We start from the raw sequence: 17,849 nt of genomic DNA, 5'->3' as shown, positions 1-17,849 counted from the left end.
GGCGGAAGGCTACAAAATAATCACACTGAAGCAGAATGGGTAGTTTTCAGCTGCCGTTCTTCGCAAGAATCCAGAATAGAAGGAAAAAAAAAATGTCGCTGTGTAACCCAGACTGGCCGCGAGCTCCTGATGCTCCTGCTTCAGTCTCCCAAGCGCTGAGATTACAAGCATATTCATCACGACTTTCTTATCCTTTAACGGAGGTTTGCCTGATGCCACGAGCATGCTTCCATATTTATTCCTCTCACGCGCCCTTTTTACGGAGACCACCATTTTACGCACGGGACTCGTTTATCCAACCACAAGCCCGGAATCGCAACTTGTCAGGTTTTACCGCTACCTCGAGATTGCAATAAGCCCGACCGTTTTAAAGTCAGGGAACGAGCTACGTGAGGGTTTGAGAAAGCATTCCCAGGGTTACAAGACCCAGCCACTGTTTTGGACCCGGGTTCGGGGACCTAACGAGGTAAAACACGAACGTCCACGTCCATCTATAGGGGGAGTCTGAGACTTTGGGGATTACTTAATGATGGCGACCCTCCGCTTCCCTTTTCATTTCACAACGGAAGCCCCTCAGTGCGGTTGGCACCCAGATCCTTCCGCTCTGTGGCTACGTGGATACCCCGGGAGCCCGCGGAGACCGCGGACCACACCTCTTCCGGGAGACCCCGCACAGACCGGAAGTGGGTGGGCCAGCCCCCTCGAAGCCCGCCCGATAGGTTGGAGCCGCGGTCGCTCTCCAGACTTTGTCGAGCAAGGACAACGCCCGCAATCTAAGCATGAAGGCGGCGGTGGTGACTTCGACCGGGGCTGCCCCTGCGATGGAGCCGGGCCCTTCTGTGTCCCCGGGGCCTTCGCTCTCCTTTAAAGAGGAGCTGCTGTGCGCTGTGTGCTACGACCCGTTCCGCGACGCGGTGACTCTGCGCTGCGGCCACAACTTCTGCCGCCGGTGCGTGACCAGCTGCTGGGAGGTGCAGTCGACGCCCTTGTGCCCGGTGTGCAAGGAACGAGCGAATCCCGGGGAGCTGCGCACCAACCACACGCTCAACAACCTGGTGGAGACCCTGCTGCGGGAGGAGGCCGAGGGCGCGCGCTGGACCGGTCGCCGGTCCCCGCGCCCCTGCCGCGCGCATCGCGCCCCGATTACGCTCTTCTGCCTGGAGGACAAGGAACTGCTGTGCTGCGCCTGCCAGGCCGACGCCCGGCACCAGGAGCACCGCGTGCAGCCCATCAAGGACACTGCTCAGGACTTCCGGGTAAGCATCGCGCCAGCCCGCCTTGGGGACCGCAGGACTGCCCCCCTCCTACCCATCCTCACCCCCGCCTCCGGGCCTAGCCACCCTCTTGCCCGCCATCCGGATCCCACTGAACAATGACGGAGTGGTACAGCACTCAGACATTCGGGCTTGGCATGTTCAGTTTAGTAGTGCAGAAGGCCAGGCCCTAGCTCGGGTTTGGGGGCCTTGAGATTTCCCCAGCCCAGCGGCGTCCCACGGCTTTCAGAGCCATAGCCGTGGCGCTGGCCTGCTGCCTTACTCCAATTACTCTTTTAGCGTCCAAATATCTCGAGTTCCAGTGGCTATAATTAAACCAAGAGCAGCTGACACAGCAAAACTAGCATGGGGAAGGATGGGTGTCGGTGCTGCAGGTCAAACTTGGGCTTAATACATTCCAAGCAAGTACTTTGCCACGCAGCTGCAAACCCCTAGCCTAGTTTTGGTGTTGAGCCAAGCTCTTACATTAGCCAGACTGGCCTCGAACTTGCTCTCTGCTTGCCTCAGCCTTGCGAGTGGCTGAGATTACAGGCCTGTGACTCTCGGCCCAGTGAGAAGTCTTTGTTCTAAAACAGGGAAAAAATATATATATATTTTTAAGTAAACAGGGTCAGACGTTTTCGAAAACATTTGACTTAATCGCTTACAAATACATGTTCCATTGCTTTCCAAAGCACTTAATCCTGGTGTATCAACTGACTTTTTAAAAGGGTTTCTGAAATGTCCATTTTACTCTGGCAGCGGCTTGTTGTTTTTATTTTTCAATGCTACTGACGGACTGTGAAACAGCCAAATTTGTTTCATCAGCTACTAATACATGGGTCAGACCCACACTTGGGAGGGTCGGTGTTAGCTGCCAGGAAGCCTACCATAGTCAAGAGGAGGCAAGAGCCCACAGTGCCTGAGCTTCAGACACCCTTTCCACACACACTTTGTAAGATGTCTTTATTAGGATCAGCACACTTGATTGCAGTTCCGGACAGAGTGGAGGGGGGCAGATGGATGCCATCTACCTGCATGCAGCTCCCAGCCCTTATATGTGCTCAGCAGTGGTTCCTCATTTTTCCCCCCAGCCATTACATGTGCTCAGCAGTGGTTCCTCATTCTCCCCCACCCCCCAGCCATTGTATGTGCTCTGCAGTGGTTCCTCATTTTTTTTTCCCCCCCAGCCATTATATGTGCTCAGCAGTGGTTCCTCATTTTTTTCCCCCACTTCCACCAGCAGAAGTACTAGATCTCTATTTGGCAAAGCTGAAGTGGGCAGTCGGTAGGCTTGGGTCCTGATTTGGTTTCCCCGGTGCTGGCAGAGGTACAGCTTAGCATGGGGTGGTGTCTCCAGAATGAGTGAGGTCAAGCCTCAACTGAAGATCCCTGAGCCAGGGGACAGGGAACATGGGCCTGGAGACAGCCTTTTGTTCTTGTACTGGGAGGTCTCAGGAACATGGAGAAGATGAGATCAAAGTTAATAATTCGCAGTCTCAGGGAGTTTATTGCAAATATCTGAAGGATGTAGAGGCATGAACCAGGTGAAGAGGGCTAAGGGAGGTGTTTGCAAGCAGATGCTGCAGCATATAGAAGGTTCTAGAAGAGAGAAAGCATTAGGCACCAGGGGAAGCCAGGAGGCCCAAGTTTTGTTTTTTGTTTTTGTTTCTGTTTTGTTTTTGTTTTTTGAGGCAGGGTTTCTCTGTGTAGCTTTGGAGCCTGTCCTGGATCTTGCTCTGTAGACCAGGCTGGCCTCAAACTCACAGAGATCTGCCTGCATCTGCCTCCTGAGGGCTGGGCTTAAATGCATGTGCCACCACTGCCCGGCTGAGGCCCAAGTTTTTATCCTTCATTTTAGAATGGTGGTGTGGAGCCAGTGGGTGCTCAGCATGAGTCTAAGAGCAGGGAATGAGCTGGTCTGAAAGATCCCAGGAGAGCACATGCTGTGTGCTAACAGAGATGGCGTTTGTGAAATAAACACATTAAGGATCCTTTGTTTGCCACACTCTGTTCTAGGTGTTATGGCTGCTTGGGTTCATAAGACAGCCTCTCTGTCCTAGTTAATTTCATCTTGACACAACCTAGGGTCATCTGAGGGAATTTCAGTAGAGGGATTGCCCAGAAGGGATCAGCCAATCTGAGAGATTGTCTAGATTGGTGTGGGATTGGTGTGGGAGAGCCCCTGCACACTGTGGTCCTGGGTGGCATAAGAAAGTGAACTGAACAACATGAACATGAGCCTTGGAGTGGGTCAGAAAGCAGCGTACCTCCATGACTTCCACAGTTTCTGTGTAAGTTCCATTAGTTCTTGCTTGATTTCCTGCCCTGATACCTCTTGGTGATGGAGCGTGACCTGTTAAGCTGGAATAAACTCTTTCTTCCCTGTTACTTTTGGTCGTCATAGCAACAGAAAGCAAACTGGAACACTGCTTCTGGAAGTTGACATTTCGGAGGAGTAGGCGAGGCAGTTGGTAGACGAGCATGGTTCTGTGTGGTTGGATGTGGGTGTGGGTTGAGGGAGCAAGCAGCCTAGGATGATCTACCACAAGGTAAGAGTGGGGAGACTGCTAGACTAAGCATGGCCCTGCTGGGCACCCCTCAGGAATCCCCAGATTGGGTGCTTAGAAGAAAGATCCCTTTGGCTACTGTGTGATAATCCAGCAACGATAATCTCTGAGGAATGACTTGCTCTGTGCTAGATCCTCTTAACTCTTGTTAACAAAATGTAATATCCACAGAAACCCTGAAGCTGTGTGATGGATAATCTTGACTGTGACAGTAGAGTACAACTCCTTGAGTGTCTGAAGGTGTTCCAAGAATGAGACCCTGACCCTGTCAGTGAGTGAGTCCTTTCACAGGTTCATCATTTGATGGCCTCATGGGTAGGTGGTAAGTGGAGGTGGGGCCTAGTTGGAGGAAGGCAGTTTGTGGGATGTGTCCTTGGGGGCTGTATCTTGTAACCCCTTTCTTTGTTTCTTGGCCACCTCTGCTCCGCCACCCTCCACCCTCCACTCTGGTTTTGGACTGAACCAACACTTCAGAAATGGAGCAAAATGAAGTCTCCTTCCCTTTGGCTGTTCTGTAGGCTGGTGGGGCCACAGCCCTGTAGAAGTCATAAAGGCTGTGTGTGGTGTTTCTGTATTACTGTTGCTGGGAAGATTCATTCCTAAGACACTGAGGGGGATGTGAATGAGCTGGGACTTTGTCCTAACACAGTGGGACCTGATGGGGGTGTTGACAAGATAGCTGATCAACCTGAGTGCCCAGGGGACCTTAGAAAGGCCTCAAGTACAGTGTCCTTGATGGGTGAGGGGATGGGCAGAGGGGGTGACTACCCTTCTGTGATCTCTCTACCATTACATTCTGAGAACAGGCCTCTCACTGGATCTGGAGCTCAGTGATTCAATGGGTTTGTTGCTGTTGAATTTCCAAGGATCTCACGCTGGGATTACAGACGTGGGTGCTGGGGATCAGAATTCAGGTTCTCCTACTTGCACAAAACTTCATCTCTTCAACCCCACATTTCTTCTGAAAGGAAAAAATATCTTAGCAGTATGGCTTAGATGTACTGTTTCTTACGTGCGTATGGCAAAGTTCTCTTTGCTGTGCCATACACAAGCAGTAACCAAAAGAAGTTGACAGACTGTTCAGTAAAACTAAAATAAACGTACATGTGGCTGGGAGATTAGTTTCAGGGGTTTTTACGTTGTTGAAATGAAATCTTTGTCCTTGGCAAAGATGTGGTAGATATAGTCTATTACTTTCTTTGGAGTGACAGCCCTGGTTAGCCAGCCAGCCAGTGTTGCTGATGAGGAGCTCAGAAACTTGTTGGGCCTTGACCGCCTGCAGGTGGGTGGCCCAGCATGTTTGTCTTCACATTTCTGGTCAGATGGGGACTCTGGTATATGCTGGTGCCCGGGCAGCCGAGCTGGTGGGAAACAAAGCGTGTGTCAGTACTGGGTAAGGTGAATCAGCGTAGGTTTATCTTAGTTTGGGTTCATCTTTCAATGGAAATGCTGAGACACTCAGAGGTAACTTGCAGATCGATCTCCTGAGAATACAGAACCAGGTCCACGGAGGAGGACTGTAGGAGACATCTTACCAGTCAAGCAGATGGGAACTCGGGGACACTTACCACTTCCTGAAGGAAAAATGCAGCCACTCTGTGGAGATGGGCCATGAACTCAGTGAGGCTCTTAGGTCAGGACCTAGATTTCCTGACAACTGGTCAGCACTCCCTGGCTTCCATTTTCAGCAGCAGACCTGTTGTGACCCCTCTCCAAACCCCGAGCCTCTGAACTGCCTCGGCCAGACCATTTCTGATTTTCCTCACAGATGAGTCAGGCCCAGGTGGAATGGGGTGTTTGGGCACAGAACTTGTCCTGTGTAAGAACTACCACCATTCAGCAGCTTAATCTAGCTGTTGAATTTCCCAGAGAGGGTACTGGGGGGCTTTCAGACCCACAGCTATAGTTTGACATCCTGGTTCTGCAGAGCTAGGTCAGCTGGCCAGTGAGCTCTAGGGATCCAGCAGTGGGGCTGCTAATATGTAGATGCTGTGGATCTGAGTTCAGGTTTGTGCACGTGCAGAGAGCAGGGTCCTTCCGCTATGCACTTCAGAGTCCCTTCTCTAAAATGGACTAATGATAGACCTGCCTGATAGGAGCTCAAGTGATGATAAAGAGCTAAGTTCACAGTTGGCTAACAGTGCAGACTCGGGGTTTGTTAAGTGCTCAGTAAATGGCAGTAGCCATTTCTACGAGTATTAGAATTGTTACTGATAAGATTTTTCTGAAGAAGTCTATAACACTTTCATAGAATATAGAGAGGTAAAGGTAAAAATGGAGAGAAATTAATAGGCCTTGGATACAAAGGCAGGAGGAACCCAACTTAAACTTGAAGGTGGTTCTTCAGAATTGCAGCTTAGCAACAACAATTAAAAGTTGAAAAGCTTTGAATGGATGAAGAGATGTCTCGTGGTTAAGAACACTGGCTGCCCTTGGAGAGGACCTGAGTTCTGGTTCCCAGCACCCACGTGGTGGCTCACAGCAGTCTGTAACTCCAGTTCCAAGGGATCTGACATCTCTCTGACCTCTGGCCACCAGGTACACATGTGGTCCACAGAAATACATACAGACAAACACACGCATAAAATAAAAATCTTTAAAAAGAAAACATTGGTAGGCAAGTGTTTTAAGTGCCTTCCTTAAATGTGTGTGTGTGTGTGTGTGTGTGTGTGTGTGTTAGAATAAAGTTTTATTTATTTTTTTAAATAAAACAGGATGCTAGAGAGATGGGTTAGTACTTGCTGAGTGCTTGGCTCAAGTTCAAATTCCCAGAACCCACATAAAAAGTGTGATCACATGATTACTTGAACTTACCTCTGTTTGGGGGCAGAAATAGGGAGATCCTTAGTATTTGCTGGGTAACCGCATAGCTCTAGATTACTGAGAGTCTTTATCTTGAAATTATGGTGGACCAAGGCTCAGGGAACATTGAAGAAGAACCAGACGATCAGGGAGTTTGCTTTGTGAGTCTTTGTCTTCTGGTAATGTCAGAAACAACACACGTGAAGTCTCACCAACATGATTGCCTAAACATGAGCTGAACAAGGACATTTGTTCACGACAATGGACATTCCAAAATGGAAGCCTCAGCCCTACACAAAGAACTACAGGCAACCAAAGCTGAGAGAGGGAGAGAGAGTCTTCCCCAGGGAAGAGCACACCAATTGGTTATCCAGTACCAAATGTTCAGCCGTGAAAAACACATATATAAGTAGCATTACAGACTGAGCAGGTTGTATTTAGGAATAAATGTGTATAAACGACAGATTATGGTGGGGAGTGATTGAGTAGGACACTTACCTACCATACACCTCCATACTTCAAGAGCACGTGGGCACACACATGCTACGTAACACATCTGTACCCACAAAAGAAAAACACTAAAAGACAATTTTAAGTAGAGGACTAGTTTGGTGTGATTGCTTGTGCCTGTGATCCCACCACTTGGCAGATGGATCACCATGAATTTGAGAATAGCTTGGCTACATAGTAGGCCAACCTGTGTTCTAGAGTAAGACCTTGTCTCAGAAAATGGAGCAAATAAAAAAGTGTATGAGTTTGTGCTGAGGGTATTTCCTGTGCTCCTAGCACCATTAAAGGAGAAGGTGGGGTATGGAGACAAGTTTAGGTGAGATCTCATTTGAATATTTTGCCTCTTGAGAAATGACCGGAACCATTTATATTGTCAAACCTGTTCAGAGTGGCTGTAGACATGTCCAGTTTAGGGAATTCCAGAAGGAGCCAGTGGCCAGGCCGTCTTGACAGTATACCCACAGCTCTGGGGTTCTAGGAACAGCCATAAGCTGGAGCTGGCTGTTCTTTGCTGTACTGTGACGAGTAGGGCAGAGGTCCAGCTCTGGAACCCCTGAACCCGCTCCCCACCCGCACCAGGTGTCTTCTTCAGTCCTGGCTTAGAGGACTGAGGTGGGAAACAGGAAGTTCAAGGTTGGCGCTGTACCAAGCCTCCAGCTGTGCCCATAGCATTTGGAGCAGACTGGCTTGTGGTTGGACTCCACGGTGGAACTCCACCTCTGAACAGGTGTGTTAGTTCCCCTGCCTGGTCTCCAGTTCTGACTTGTCTCTATTCCCCACATTAGGCCAAGTGTAAGAACATGGAGCATGTGCTGCGAGAGAAAGCCAAGGCTTTCTGGTCCCTGAGGCGGACCTATGAGGCCATCGCCAAACACAATGAGGTGAGTGAGTACTGGAGCAGGTGGGGAGTCTGGGAGGATTGAGAGGCGAGGGAAGATGAGTCCCTGCCTTTGGCTGACTCAGAATTGGCCTCCACTGAGCTTCATGCCATGTCCTTGGATGCCAGTGGGGCTACTCGGACACTGACAAAGGGCATGGTCGGGCCGACAGTCACAGGAGTGCATCAAGAAGCCACCTTCATCATCTGCACCGTGAATGTCACCCGTCACCAGCTCATGATCAAACCATTGGTGACCTAGCTCATTAGAGATCGTACGATACCTTCCAGTCCTTCCAGAATGCACTGTGCCTGTCAAACTCCCCACCCCACAGCTGTGACTCACCTGGCCTTCCCACCAGCCTCGACTGTCCTGAATCAGTGTCCAGGCACTGGAGCATTTGGTAAACCGTGTCATCATGCTGTTCTTAAACTGCCCCCTGGTGGCCCTGATTCTGGTGACCTCAAGACTTTCTTGCCCTGTACTGCCCATCAACCCGTCTCCTGCTCCTTGGCCTTGGAGTACTCACTACTCTCACACTTGTGGCCATCTCTGTTCCTCAGCTGGTCCTAGTTTCCTCAGGCCCCACACACTGAAGTCCCAGCTCGTATATCTCTTCTGGGAGGTGCTTCTTGACCAGTTTCCAAGGTAGCCACACCTTGTTACCTCACCACGTGTCTCCTGGGCACTTAATAACCGGCAGTTTACCTTTCTATTTTACTTTTTACCTGCTCCCATGTAAGGAATGCAAGTCCGTTCATTATTCCCAGTATCTGGAAGTTCTAGGCATAAGCTTTGGGATGGTGTGAGTGCCACATCAGGGCACAATGAGGCCTTGACCTTGAGCACACAGTACTGGAGGGTCAAGTGAGTCCAGCTGAGCAGCGATGATCAGAAGTAGCACATCAGGTGACAGGCTAGAGCTAGATAAACCATCGGAAGCAGGTTGTGATAGGGACAGCAGGAGCAGGTTGTGAAGTAATGGGGCTGAGCAACAGAACAAACCCAACCCCGTGTGTCCAGGCAAGTCCCTTAGCCCTACCAAGTAAAAGAAGTCAGTCTCCATGTAGTTCCTGGTTAAGCATTCAGCATTCAACATAGAAGCACCAGTGGAGAGAAGCCTCTCAAGATGTCTCACAAACCAACAAGCTGACTTGAGGCTCCTGTGTCCTCAGGAAATCATCTTTCCATCACACGTGTATTAGTCAGGGTTCTCCAGAGAAACAATGTGCCCTCCATTTCTGGATTCTAGTTCATTCCAGCTGTAGTCAAGTTGACAACCAAGAATAACCATCACAATATGTCAGGGCCGAGTGTGTACTGAACTGAAAGTCCAGTCCAAAAGGGGGACTTGCTGCACCTGCTGGAAGACATGTTCCCAGGTGTCTGGGTATTGGTCTTTTTGAGGCAGGGTCATGCTATGTAGCCCTGGCTGGCCTGGAATTCTCTATGTAGACCAGGCTGGCCTTGAACTCATAGAGGCCACCTGTCCCTGCTTCCTGAGTGCTGTGATTAAAAGCTCTTTTCCAGTTGTTTAATGTTCCTGGTAAATGAGGGTGGATTATGTTGATCATATATGTTGCACATAATTTTCCTAGTGTGCCATATCTTCAGTAAATTGGATTTTTGTTATTTTTAATTTTTTAGCAAGTTATTTTGTCGTTATTGTCCCAGAACCATAATGTGTATTGAACTTTGAATCCTGCAGTAGAGGACAGCCTGCTGTGACTAGAGCATGTGCTTTATTTTCCTGATAATCACCTTAGAGTTACATGTATGAATTCCATCTAGTTAGTGATCTTACTACCTCTTCTACTTCGGCCATTGCGTGGGAGTTAAGGGGTGTATTGTGGCTCTGATAAACAGTGAAAGTATTATACCTTCAAGACATAAGAGATTTTTTTTTGTTGCTGTGACAAACACCATGACCACAAAGAACTTTGGGAGGAAAGGGTTTGTTTCAGTCTGCAGGCCACAGTCTATCATTGAGGGACGTTAGAGCAAGGACCCGAGGCAAGCCTGCTCACCATTCTGTAGAGCATTACCTGTAACTAAAGAAGTCACATCACAGCCTAGAAGTACAGCAGGAACCATGGAGGATGCTGTTCACTTGCTGGCGGACAGACCAGCTTGTAGCTAGCTCTCTTCCAGGTCAGGACCACCTACTTAGGAGCGTACCTCTCAGTGGGCTGGCTCCCTACATTATTAACAACCCAGAGTCCTATTTGATCTAGGCAGTTCCTCAGATGAGATGTTTAATCCCAACACTGAGGAGGCAGAGGCAATGGATGCCTAATTATTCAAGGATAGCCTGGTCTACATAGTAAGCCTCAAAAACAAAAAGTTATGTTTTACACCCTCAATCATATTCTTTCTGTGAGCCTTTGGAGCATCATATGTTAAGTAGTGGTTTCCTCATTCCACACACAAGTATTTCTTTGCTTTTCCTCTGAGGATCTGTGGTTTGTCCTCAGTGCTTTCATGGTTATGACTTAGAGTGTGAGTGTCTTTAAAGGGGTTCCTCAGATCACACCTGGAGCTTTGAGTTGCTTTGCTGAAGGTAGTCACCCACTGAGGGGCAGCCCAGACCCTGACACCTTGCGGCCTTCTTCCTGCTCTGGTGCAGGTGCAGACCACTTGGCTGGAAGGCCGAATCCGGGATGAGTTTGACAAGCTGCGCGATTTCCTGAGAGTGGAGGAGCAGGCCACCTTGGATGCTATGAAGGAAGAGAGCAGGAAGAAGCACCTACAGGCTGAGGAGAAGATGAAGCATCTGGCTGAGCAGACCGAGGCACTGGCTCGGGAGATCGAGCGTCTGCAGATGGAGATGAAGGAAGACGACATGACCTTCCTCATGGTAAGAGGCTCAGTGTCTGACCTGAGGGGGGACAGCCTCGGGCCAGCAGCTCAGACCACCAGCCCCATTCAACAGGCTTCCTGTGATGCTGCCAGGACCTCGTTGGCACGGCTTGTGCCAGAGCAGTGGCTTACAGCTCTGAATAGCCTCCTGCCCCCGCCACTGCTCTTCACTAACTCTTGCTTCTCTTTGGTTGGTTGGTGGTTTCTCTCTCTCCACCCCTAAGTGAAATAGTTTTTCAAGGTTGCTATTCATTTCCTGAAACTCCATATGAATTTTAGGGTCAGTTCTAAGTTTGGCCCTGGGCTTCATGTGCAGTGAACAGGGTCTCCCTCTGCTGCATCCTCACCCTGGCACCTGGGACTTCCAAGGAGAGGCATTGAATCTGAGATGAGATCCACACAGGGTGTGTGACATCTGAATGATGTCAGGTCTGCTCATCCATGAGTGTGGGCACCTGGAAACTCTTGTTTAGAAATTCCCTGCATTCTCTTAGTCTGTATCTCCGCTTTTTTCTTTCTTTCAGAAACACAAGAGCAGAAAACGCCGGTAAGTTGTCAAGCCTGGTGGAGGGGAGAGGGTGAGCAGACAGAAGTCCAGGGCTATACCCTGTCCTGCAGCTGACAGGCCAGACAGCTATGCTATCCAGGTGGGTGGAATCCAGAGGGAGTGGCAGAGGCCAGCCAAGGGGAGCTCTTTAAAGGCTTTCCAGTTCTGGTTGGCATGGAGACAGAGTTGTTTTGGAACATAGAGGGTCGATACTCTGCACAGGGATTTACAGAACCAGGCACATGATTCATGTTCATTAGTTATCATCAGACTTGGTTTTTGGCTGGCTTCCATCCTCTGAGAGCCTTGGCATACATTGTTATGGGTGGATGCTCATTGGACCCTCCAGGATGAATAAGGAAAAGTTGTGTCCTGTCTGAAGATGGGAGTGAGTGCTTTGGGCTGTGATGAGTTTCCAGTCTCTGCAGGTGCTCAGGCAAGGCCAGTCAACCCTGTGGCTTTTTTGGATTCAGGTACCATTAAGGCCCTTCTAGCTTGGACCTCTCATGAGCTGATGGCTTAAGTGTGGTTTCTTTATTTTGGGTTTTTTTGTTTTTTGTTTTTGTTTTTTTTTTTTGAGGGATGGGGAGGGGTTTGAGACAGGGTTTCTCTGTAGCTTTGCGCCTTTCCTGGAACTCACTCTTTAGCCCAGGCAGGCCTCGAACTCACAGAGATCCACCTGCCTCTGCCTCTGCCTCCCGAGTGCTGGGATTAAAGACGTGCGCCACCACTGCCCAGCTTATGTGTGGTTTCTGACCATGAGGATGGCAGCTAGGTTGGAGACCCTCCCATTGTGTCTCCCAGTTGTTCTGCTGAATCCTAAAGGTCTGTGGCAGCCCAGTGGCCCCTTGCTCAGTCCAGGTTTGCCTTGGGACCGATGGCCACGAAGCTTAGGGATGAGGCAAGGAAAGCAGTTCTGTTGCCTGTTTGTAGTAGACTCAGCCAGGCATGCCTGCCTGGCCCCAGCCCCAGCCCATGCCCAGCCTTCCTTTTCCAGGCTGTTTTGCACCGTGGAGCCAGCTCCTCTCCAGCCTGGCTTGCTTATGGATGCGTGCAAGTATCTCGAGTCCCTGCAGTACCGTGTCTGGAAGAAGATGCTTGGGTCCGTTGAATCTGGTAAGGACATGCAGCAAGGTGCTTCAGGCAAATGGAAACCATCCCATGCTTCAGAGACCGGCCAAGCTTCTCAGCAGTTCTCCCTGCAGCCCCTTCCAGGCTGCCTTAGGCCTCTGGTCCTCCCTGCTCTGCCACACTTGGGAGAGGCTAACACTCCTTTCTATATTCATAACTCTTAACATTTGTGACAGAAAACCCAACTCTAGGTCACCTCCCCCAAGGTCACTCTGACTCTCTCCTGCCAGCGTGCCCTGGTTTCCTTCCTAGAGATGGTAGTGGCCCAGGGGAACATTAGTTGACCCTCTTAGGTGTCCTGGGAGCGTGTGAACCTTCCTACTTCCTAGTCACTTGCCTGTGTTAGTCTCCCTTGGCTGCCGTGACAGAGGACCACAAATTGGCCTGACCAAAGTCTGTTCCCATAGTTTTTAAGGCTAAAAGCTCATTGCCAGGAAATGGGCAAAACCATGCCCCTCAGGTCTGTGGGAAGGCCTTTAGAGTCTGGTATTTGCTGGCATTGCTTGGGTGTCCTCGGCTTGTGACTGACAAAATGACTCCTGCCTTGGTTGGTCATGTGACATTTCTTTCTCTAGTACCTGTATCTCTATAATCCATTCCCAATGGATTATAATTAATGGTGGGCTTGGGACTTAAACATATCTTTTTTGAGGGGTGGGGAGGTGGGAGTGAAGTTTGACTTTTGCTACCCCAGCGGCCCAGGGCATATCCCTGCATGCACTGGGGCAGGTGGAACCTCAGCCAGTTTGCTGATTCTCTCTCTCTCTCTCTCTCTCTGTCTCTAGTGCCCTTCAGCTTGGATCCCAACACGGCTGCTGGCTGGCTCAAAGTGGCTGATGACCTCACGAGTGTCATCAACCATGGCTACCGTGTGCAGGTGGAGAATCCAGAGCGCTTCTCCTCGGCACCCTGCTTGCTGGGCTCTCAGGTTTTCTCGAAGGGCTCCCACTCTTGGGAGGTGGATGTGGGTGGTCTGCCGAGCTGGCGAGTGGGTGTGGTCAGGGTGCAGGCGCAGGTACAGGCTCAGGCTCAGGCTGACGGAGGTGGGGAAGGCCACTCACACAGCTGCTACCACGACACACGTTCAGGCTTCTGGTACCTGTGCCGCACGCAGGGTGTGGATGGAGACCACTGCATGACTTCAGACACAGCCACACCCCCTCTGGTCCAGGCCATGCCACGCCGGCTGCGTGTGGAGCTGGAGTGTGAGGAGGGTGAGCTGACCTTCTATGACTCTGAGCGCCACTGCCACCTGTACACCTTCCACGCCCACTTCGGTGAGGTGAGGCCCTACTTCTACCTGGGGGCCTCTCGGGGCGATGGTCCCCCGGAGCCTCTGCGCATCTGCCACCTGCGTGTCTCCATCAAGGAAGAGCTGGACATCTGAGCTGCCGAAGTCTGCTGGACACTGGGCTGGGGGCCTGTTTTGTCCCAGCATCTTCTGGTAGCCGCCCACTGTTGACACTCATGCAGCGTCCTGTATCCTGTCTCGTCTCTTCCTATGCCTCTGTCTATATTTTTGGTCCCCTATCTGCCCCAGAGTTAAGAACCATCAGGAGATGCTTGGTGATCCTAGGCACTATTTAGAGTCATGGCACCTTTGAGGTGTGGGTTTTCTGATTTCTTTTGTCCTAGAATTGCTGGTGAAAATGTTTTTTTTGTAGAATGGGCATTTTAAATGTAGGTGTGACTATTTTTAGAGATGACGAGGCCAGCCTATCAGAGATGCCTCCCCCCCCACCTCCACCCTCATGGAGCTGAGGACCGAACCCAGGGCCTTGTGCTTGCTAGGCAAGTGCTCTACCACTGAGCTAAATTCCCAATCCCCAGAGATGCCTCTTGTTGAGTCAGTGTGTCATTTATATTTCCCGGGAAGAGAGCCTTGTCGGGCCACACAGGGAACCCCTAGGATTGGTCAAGCGGGTAAAACCTTCACCCAGGCTTTCCTATCTCAGTAGGACAAGCGCAGCATTAGCCAGCTTAACTGGGCAGCATGACTTTTGGTGGTTGGTGTGAGGCCCAGGAGTCCCCATCTGTCCAACACTGACTGGGGATGATTAGGACAGGACAGTCCTGGCCTGCTCTGGCAGCTGTACAGGGTGTAGGGTACTCCAGAGTACATCTCAGAGGTAGTGGATGTCACAGGAAAGGCAACTGTAAGGCTTTCGGCAGTGGCTAAGGATTGACCAGTTTCAAGCCAGTGGCCTGGAGGCTGAAGCAACAGAGTGCAGGGAGAAGACAGCTGAGTGGGCGGGCCAGGAGCCCCAGCTCTCCTGCTCCCTCGGAGGCAGAGCTTCTAGTTGGCGTGGAATTGGCCCTGATTGGTCAATTCATGCTTTGAAAGTTCCCCCTGAAACCATTTTTTTTGTTTTGTTTTAAAATGAACTGTTTTGCCTCTCTCTGGGCCTCGGTTTCCATATCTGTGAATTAGTGATAGTCTTGGGAATCGTGGAAGAAGTTCTGAGAGGGGCTTTAGAGCGCTGTGTGAGTTAGGAACTGGGAGGCCCCAGCTTGCAGCCTGACAACCCTGGGGGCGGGAGAGTCCTGGCCCTCTGCACCCTGGCCTCATTGCCTTCAGTCCACTTGTTCTTGCTCTGCTCTCTGCCAGACGTCACCCCCACTTCCTTTGTGTGTACCTCCACATTTTCTTTCTCAGTCATGCCTGTAGATGGAGTCTCCTTGCCAGCCACCAAGTCCCAAGTGGTGGTGTATGAAGAAATACCTTCCCAGTGCACTGTCATAATCAGGGACACATTACTGACCTAGGACCTGGCACCCCAAATTCAGCCTGTACCCCTTGTTACATAAGCCTGCTGTTTTTAAACCACGCCTCTCGCCCACTAATTGGCTAAAATGGGTCATATTCGTTGCTTAGCTAACAAGTGGGGCCTCAGAAGAAACACCAGTGCAGGCCAGGCTGGGAGCAGGGCCAGTGTTGGCAAACCACCTTGTGGCAGATGCTTGGGCACTTTGGGATCCAAGTAGATGTGAAAGGTACGCCTTTGGTGTGGGGCGTCCAGTTTATATGTGAGACGTTTTCTCTGAAATTACTGTTACAGTGAGCTTTTTACTTTCACCTGAATTCTTGCTAAATAGGGTCATTTCAGTGATCTAGACTTCCTTTAGAAAAACTTCATCCACTGCTGGCAGGCTTTCTTTGAGTGCTTTTGTAAACAATTCCAATTGTAACTTGTGCCTGCCTTGATGCTTTTCATTGTAAGATTTCCTGGTGTGCAGTGAATGGACTGTTCAGTTTGTTAGTTGGTAAACATTTGGCTTGTTGCAGCTTTTTTAGCTATGAAGAGTACGGCTGCTATGAAATCTGTGCAAGTTTTGTGTGGATGTCTTTTTTTTTTTTTTTCTGGATTCTGTCGTATACCTCGGAGTCTGTTTTCCAGGTCATATGATAATTATATTAAACCCTTTGAGGACTTGCCAAACTGTTTGTAATAGAGCCGTGCCAATTTCTACTCCCCCTGGCAGCAGGCGAGGGCTGGGTTGTAACACATTCTTGCCAGCACTGTCCGCCCTCTAACTTAGCTGTCCTGGAGGAGGAAGTGGGTCGCATTTGGCCTCTCGTGGCCGTCCCTGACGGCAGGAACTGGAACATCTTTTCTCATGTTTGCTGTGTTTCTACTTCAGAGACTTCAAAGCCTTTGCCGTTGGAGTTGTCTGTCATTTGATTAGGAAGTTTTACGAGTTTGTTGTGCATTCTAAATAAAGTTCCTCTGTCATGTAAATTACTTATAAAAACTTGTTCAGTGAGTTGTCTTTTTACTGTCTTTAATTTTTTAAGGGGCTGGAGTGATGGCTCAGTGATTAAGAGCGCTTGCTGCTCTTTCAGAGGACCTGAATTCAATTCCCAGTGCCCATATTGAGTGACTCACAACCACTTGTAATTCCAGCTTTGGTAGATCTCACACCTGGTACTTGCATGCATGTGTGCACATATCCCCATACAGATACATAAATAATCTTAACATTTTCAATATATTTATATGCATGTGTGTATGTGTGCAAGTGCCTGTAGAGGCCAGAAGAGGGCATCAGGTCCTCTGGAGCTAGTTACAGGTGGTTGTGAGCTGCCTGATGTGGGTGCTGGGAAGTGAACTTTGTTCCTTTGGAAGAGCAGTGAGTGCTCTTAACTGCTAGCCATCTCTGCAGCCCCCTTGGACTGTCTTAGTGATGTTCCTTGGAATCCAGACGCTTAAAGTTGCAGTGATGTTCAGCACATTTGCTTTTTCCTTTCTTGCATATCCTCAAGATCCTGGGCATTGCCCTGGAGCACACACAACACAAGACTTCTGTTTTGGCTCAGGAATGGGGCAGTTGTGCTGCTGACAGGCCCTTCCTTGTCCAAGAGTCTGCTTTCTTTCTAGCTCTCCCCCACCCCCTTGTCCTCTTTCATACCTTCATTACTGCTGAAGGTGGCGCCTGTTCAGTCTCCCATTTTGAACTCATCCGGTGCAGTTTCTAGAGGAACCTACCTTCCATGTCCTCTTGGTCACCCGAAGTGGCTCCATACCCAAACGTGAGTGAATTTCTCCAGCGCTGTGTCCAGATGGCCTATTGCCTGGCCCTGCCTTCGTAACCAAGGTTTTCTGACCCCTACACACAAGATTTTGGCTAGGTGAAACTTGGTACCCTTCAGACATGCCACCTGGTACAGGGCCATTTTCATGACAGTGACCAGATGAGACTGGATCTCTTTGGGTATCACCTACCTGCCCACACTCATCTATAGCAATGGAGAGTGTCCCAGCTCCTCAGTACAGTGTCACCTGGAGGATCTTGGGGACACAGTCTTGTTAGTGGGGCTTCTGCATTCCAGGGGACAGGATAGCTCCTTCCTAGGTCATCCTTGAGTGTATAGTGGCTGTTTTCACCTTGTTCCCTCTTGTTTCTGGAGGGTGGATTTCAACAAAATGGTCTTTGGTTCAATATCAGAACAATAGAAGTATCCGTGACTCTTGACTAGTGAAGAAACAAGGCCAGGATTTGTTTATTTGAGACAGTGTTACACAGGTCTCATGTTTAACCCAGGCTGCCCTGGAACATGCTGTGTGGATGAGGCTGACCTCTGCATCTGCCTCCTAAGTGCTGAATTAGTGTGCAACCATACCTAGCCCAAGATTTTTTTTTTTTGTAAAAGATTAATTTGTATTATTTATGTTTATGTATGTGCTGCAGGGACCAGAAGAAGGTGTTAGATTTCTTGAAGCTGGAGTTCAAAGTATTTGTGAGCTTCCTGACAACAGTGCTGGATCTGAACTCCATCTTCATAGAGCAAGTGCTCTTA

At 49.8% G+C, this 17,849-nt stretch overlaps 1 protein-coding gene across 1 annotated transcript; it reads left to right on the top strand.

Moving 5' to 3' along the window:
• The first annotated feature begins 684 nt into the window (after nt 1-684).
• On the top strand, nt 685-16,303 carry Trim35 (tripartite motif containing 35). The gene is made up of 6 exons (XM_059273434.1): nt 685-1,256; nt 7,921-8,016; nt 10,640-10,870; nt 11,397-11,419; nt 12,417-12,535; nt 13,336-16,303. The coding sequence occupies exons 1-6, from the start codon at nt 780-782 to the stop codon at nt 13,935-13,937; spliced, it is 1,548 nt and encodes a 515-aa protein (XP_059129417.1). The 5' UTR covers nt 685-779; the 3' UTR covers nt 13,938-16,303.
• The last annotated feature ends 1,546 nt before the right edge of the window (nt 16,304-17,849 follow it).

Source organism: Peromyscus eremicus, chromosome 9 (genome assembly GCF_949786415.1).
Source record: "Peromyscus eremicus chromosome 9, PerEre_H2_v1, whole genome shotgun sequence".
Taxonomy (NCBI): domain Eukaryota; kingdom Metazoa; phylum Chordata; class Mammalia; order Rodentia; family Cricetidae; genus Peromyscus; species Peromyscus eremicus.
This window is presented reverse-complemented; position numbering and strand designations above follow the sequence as displayed.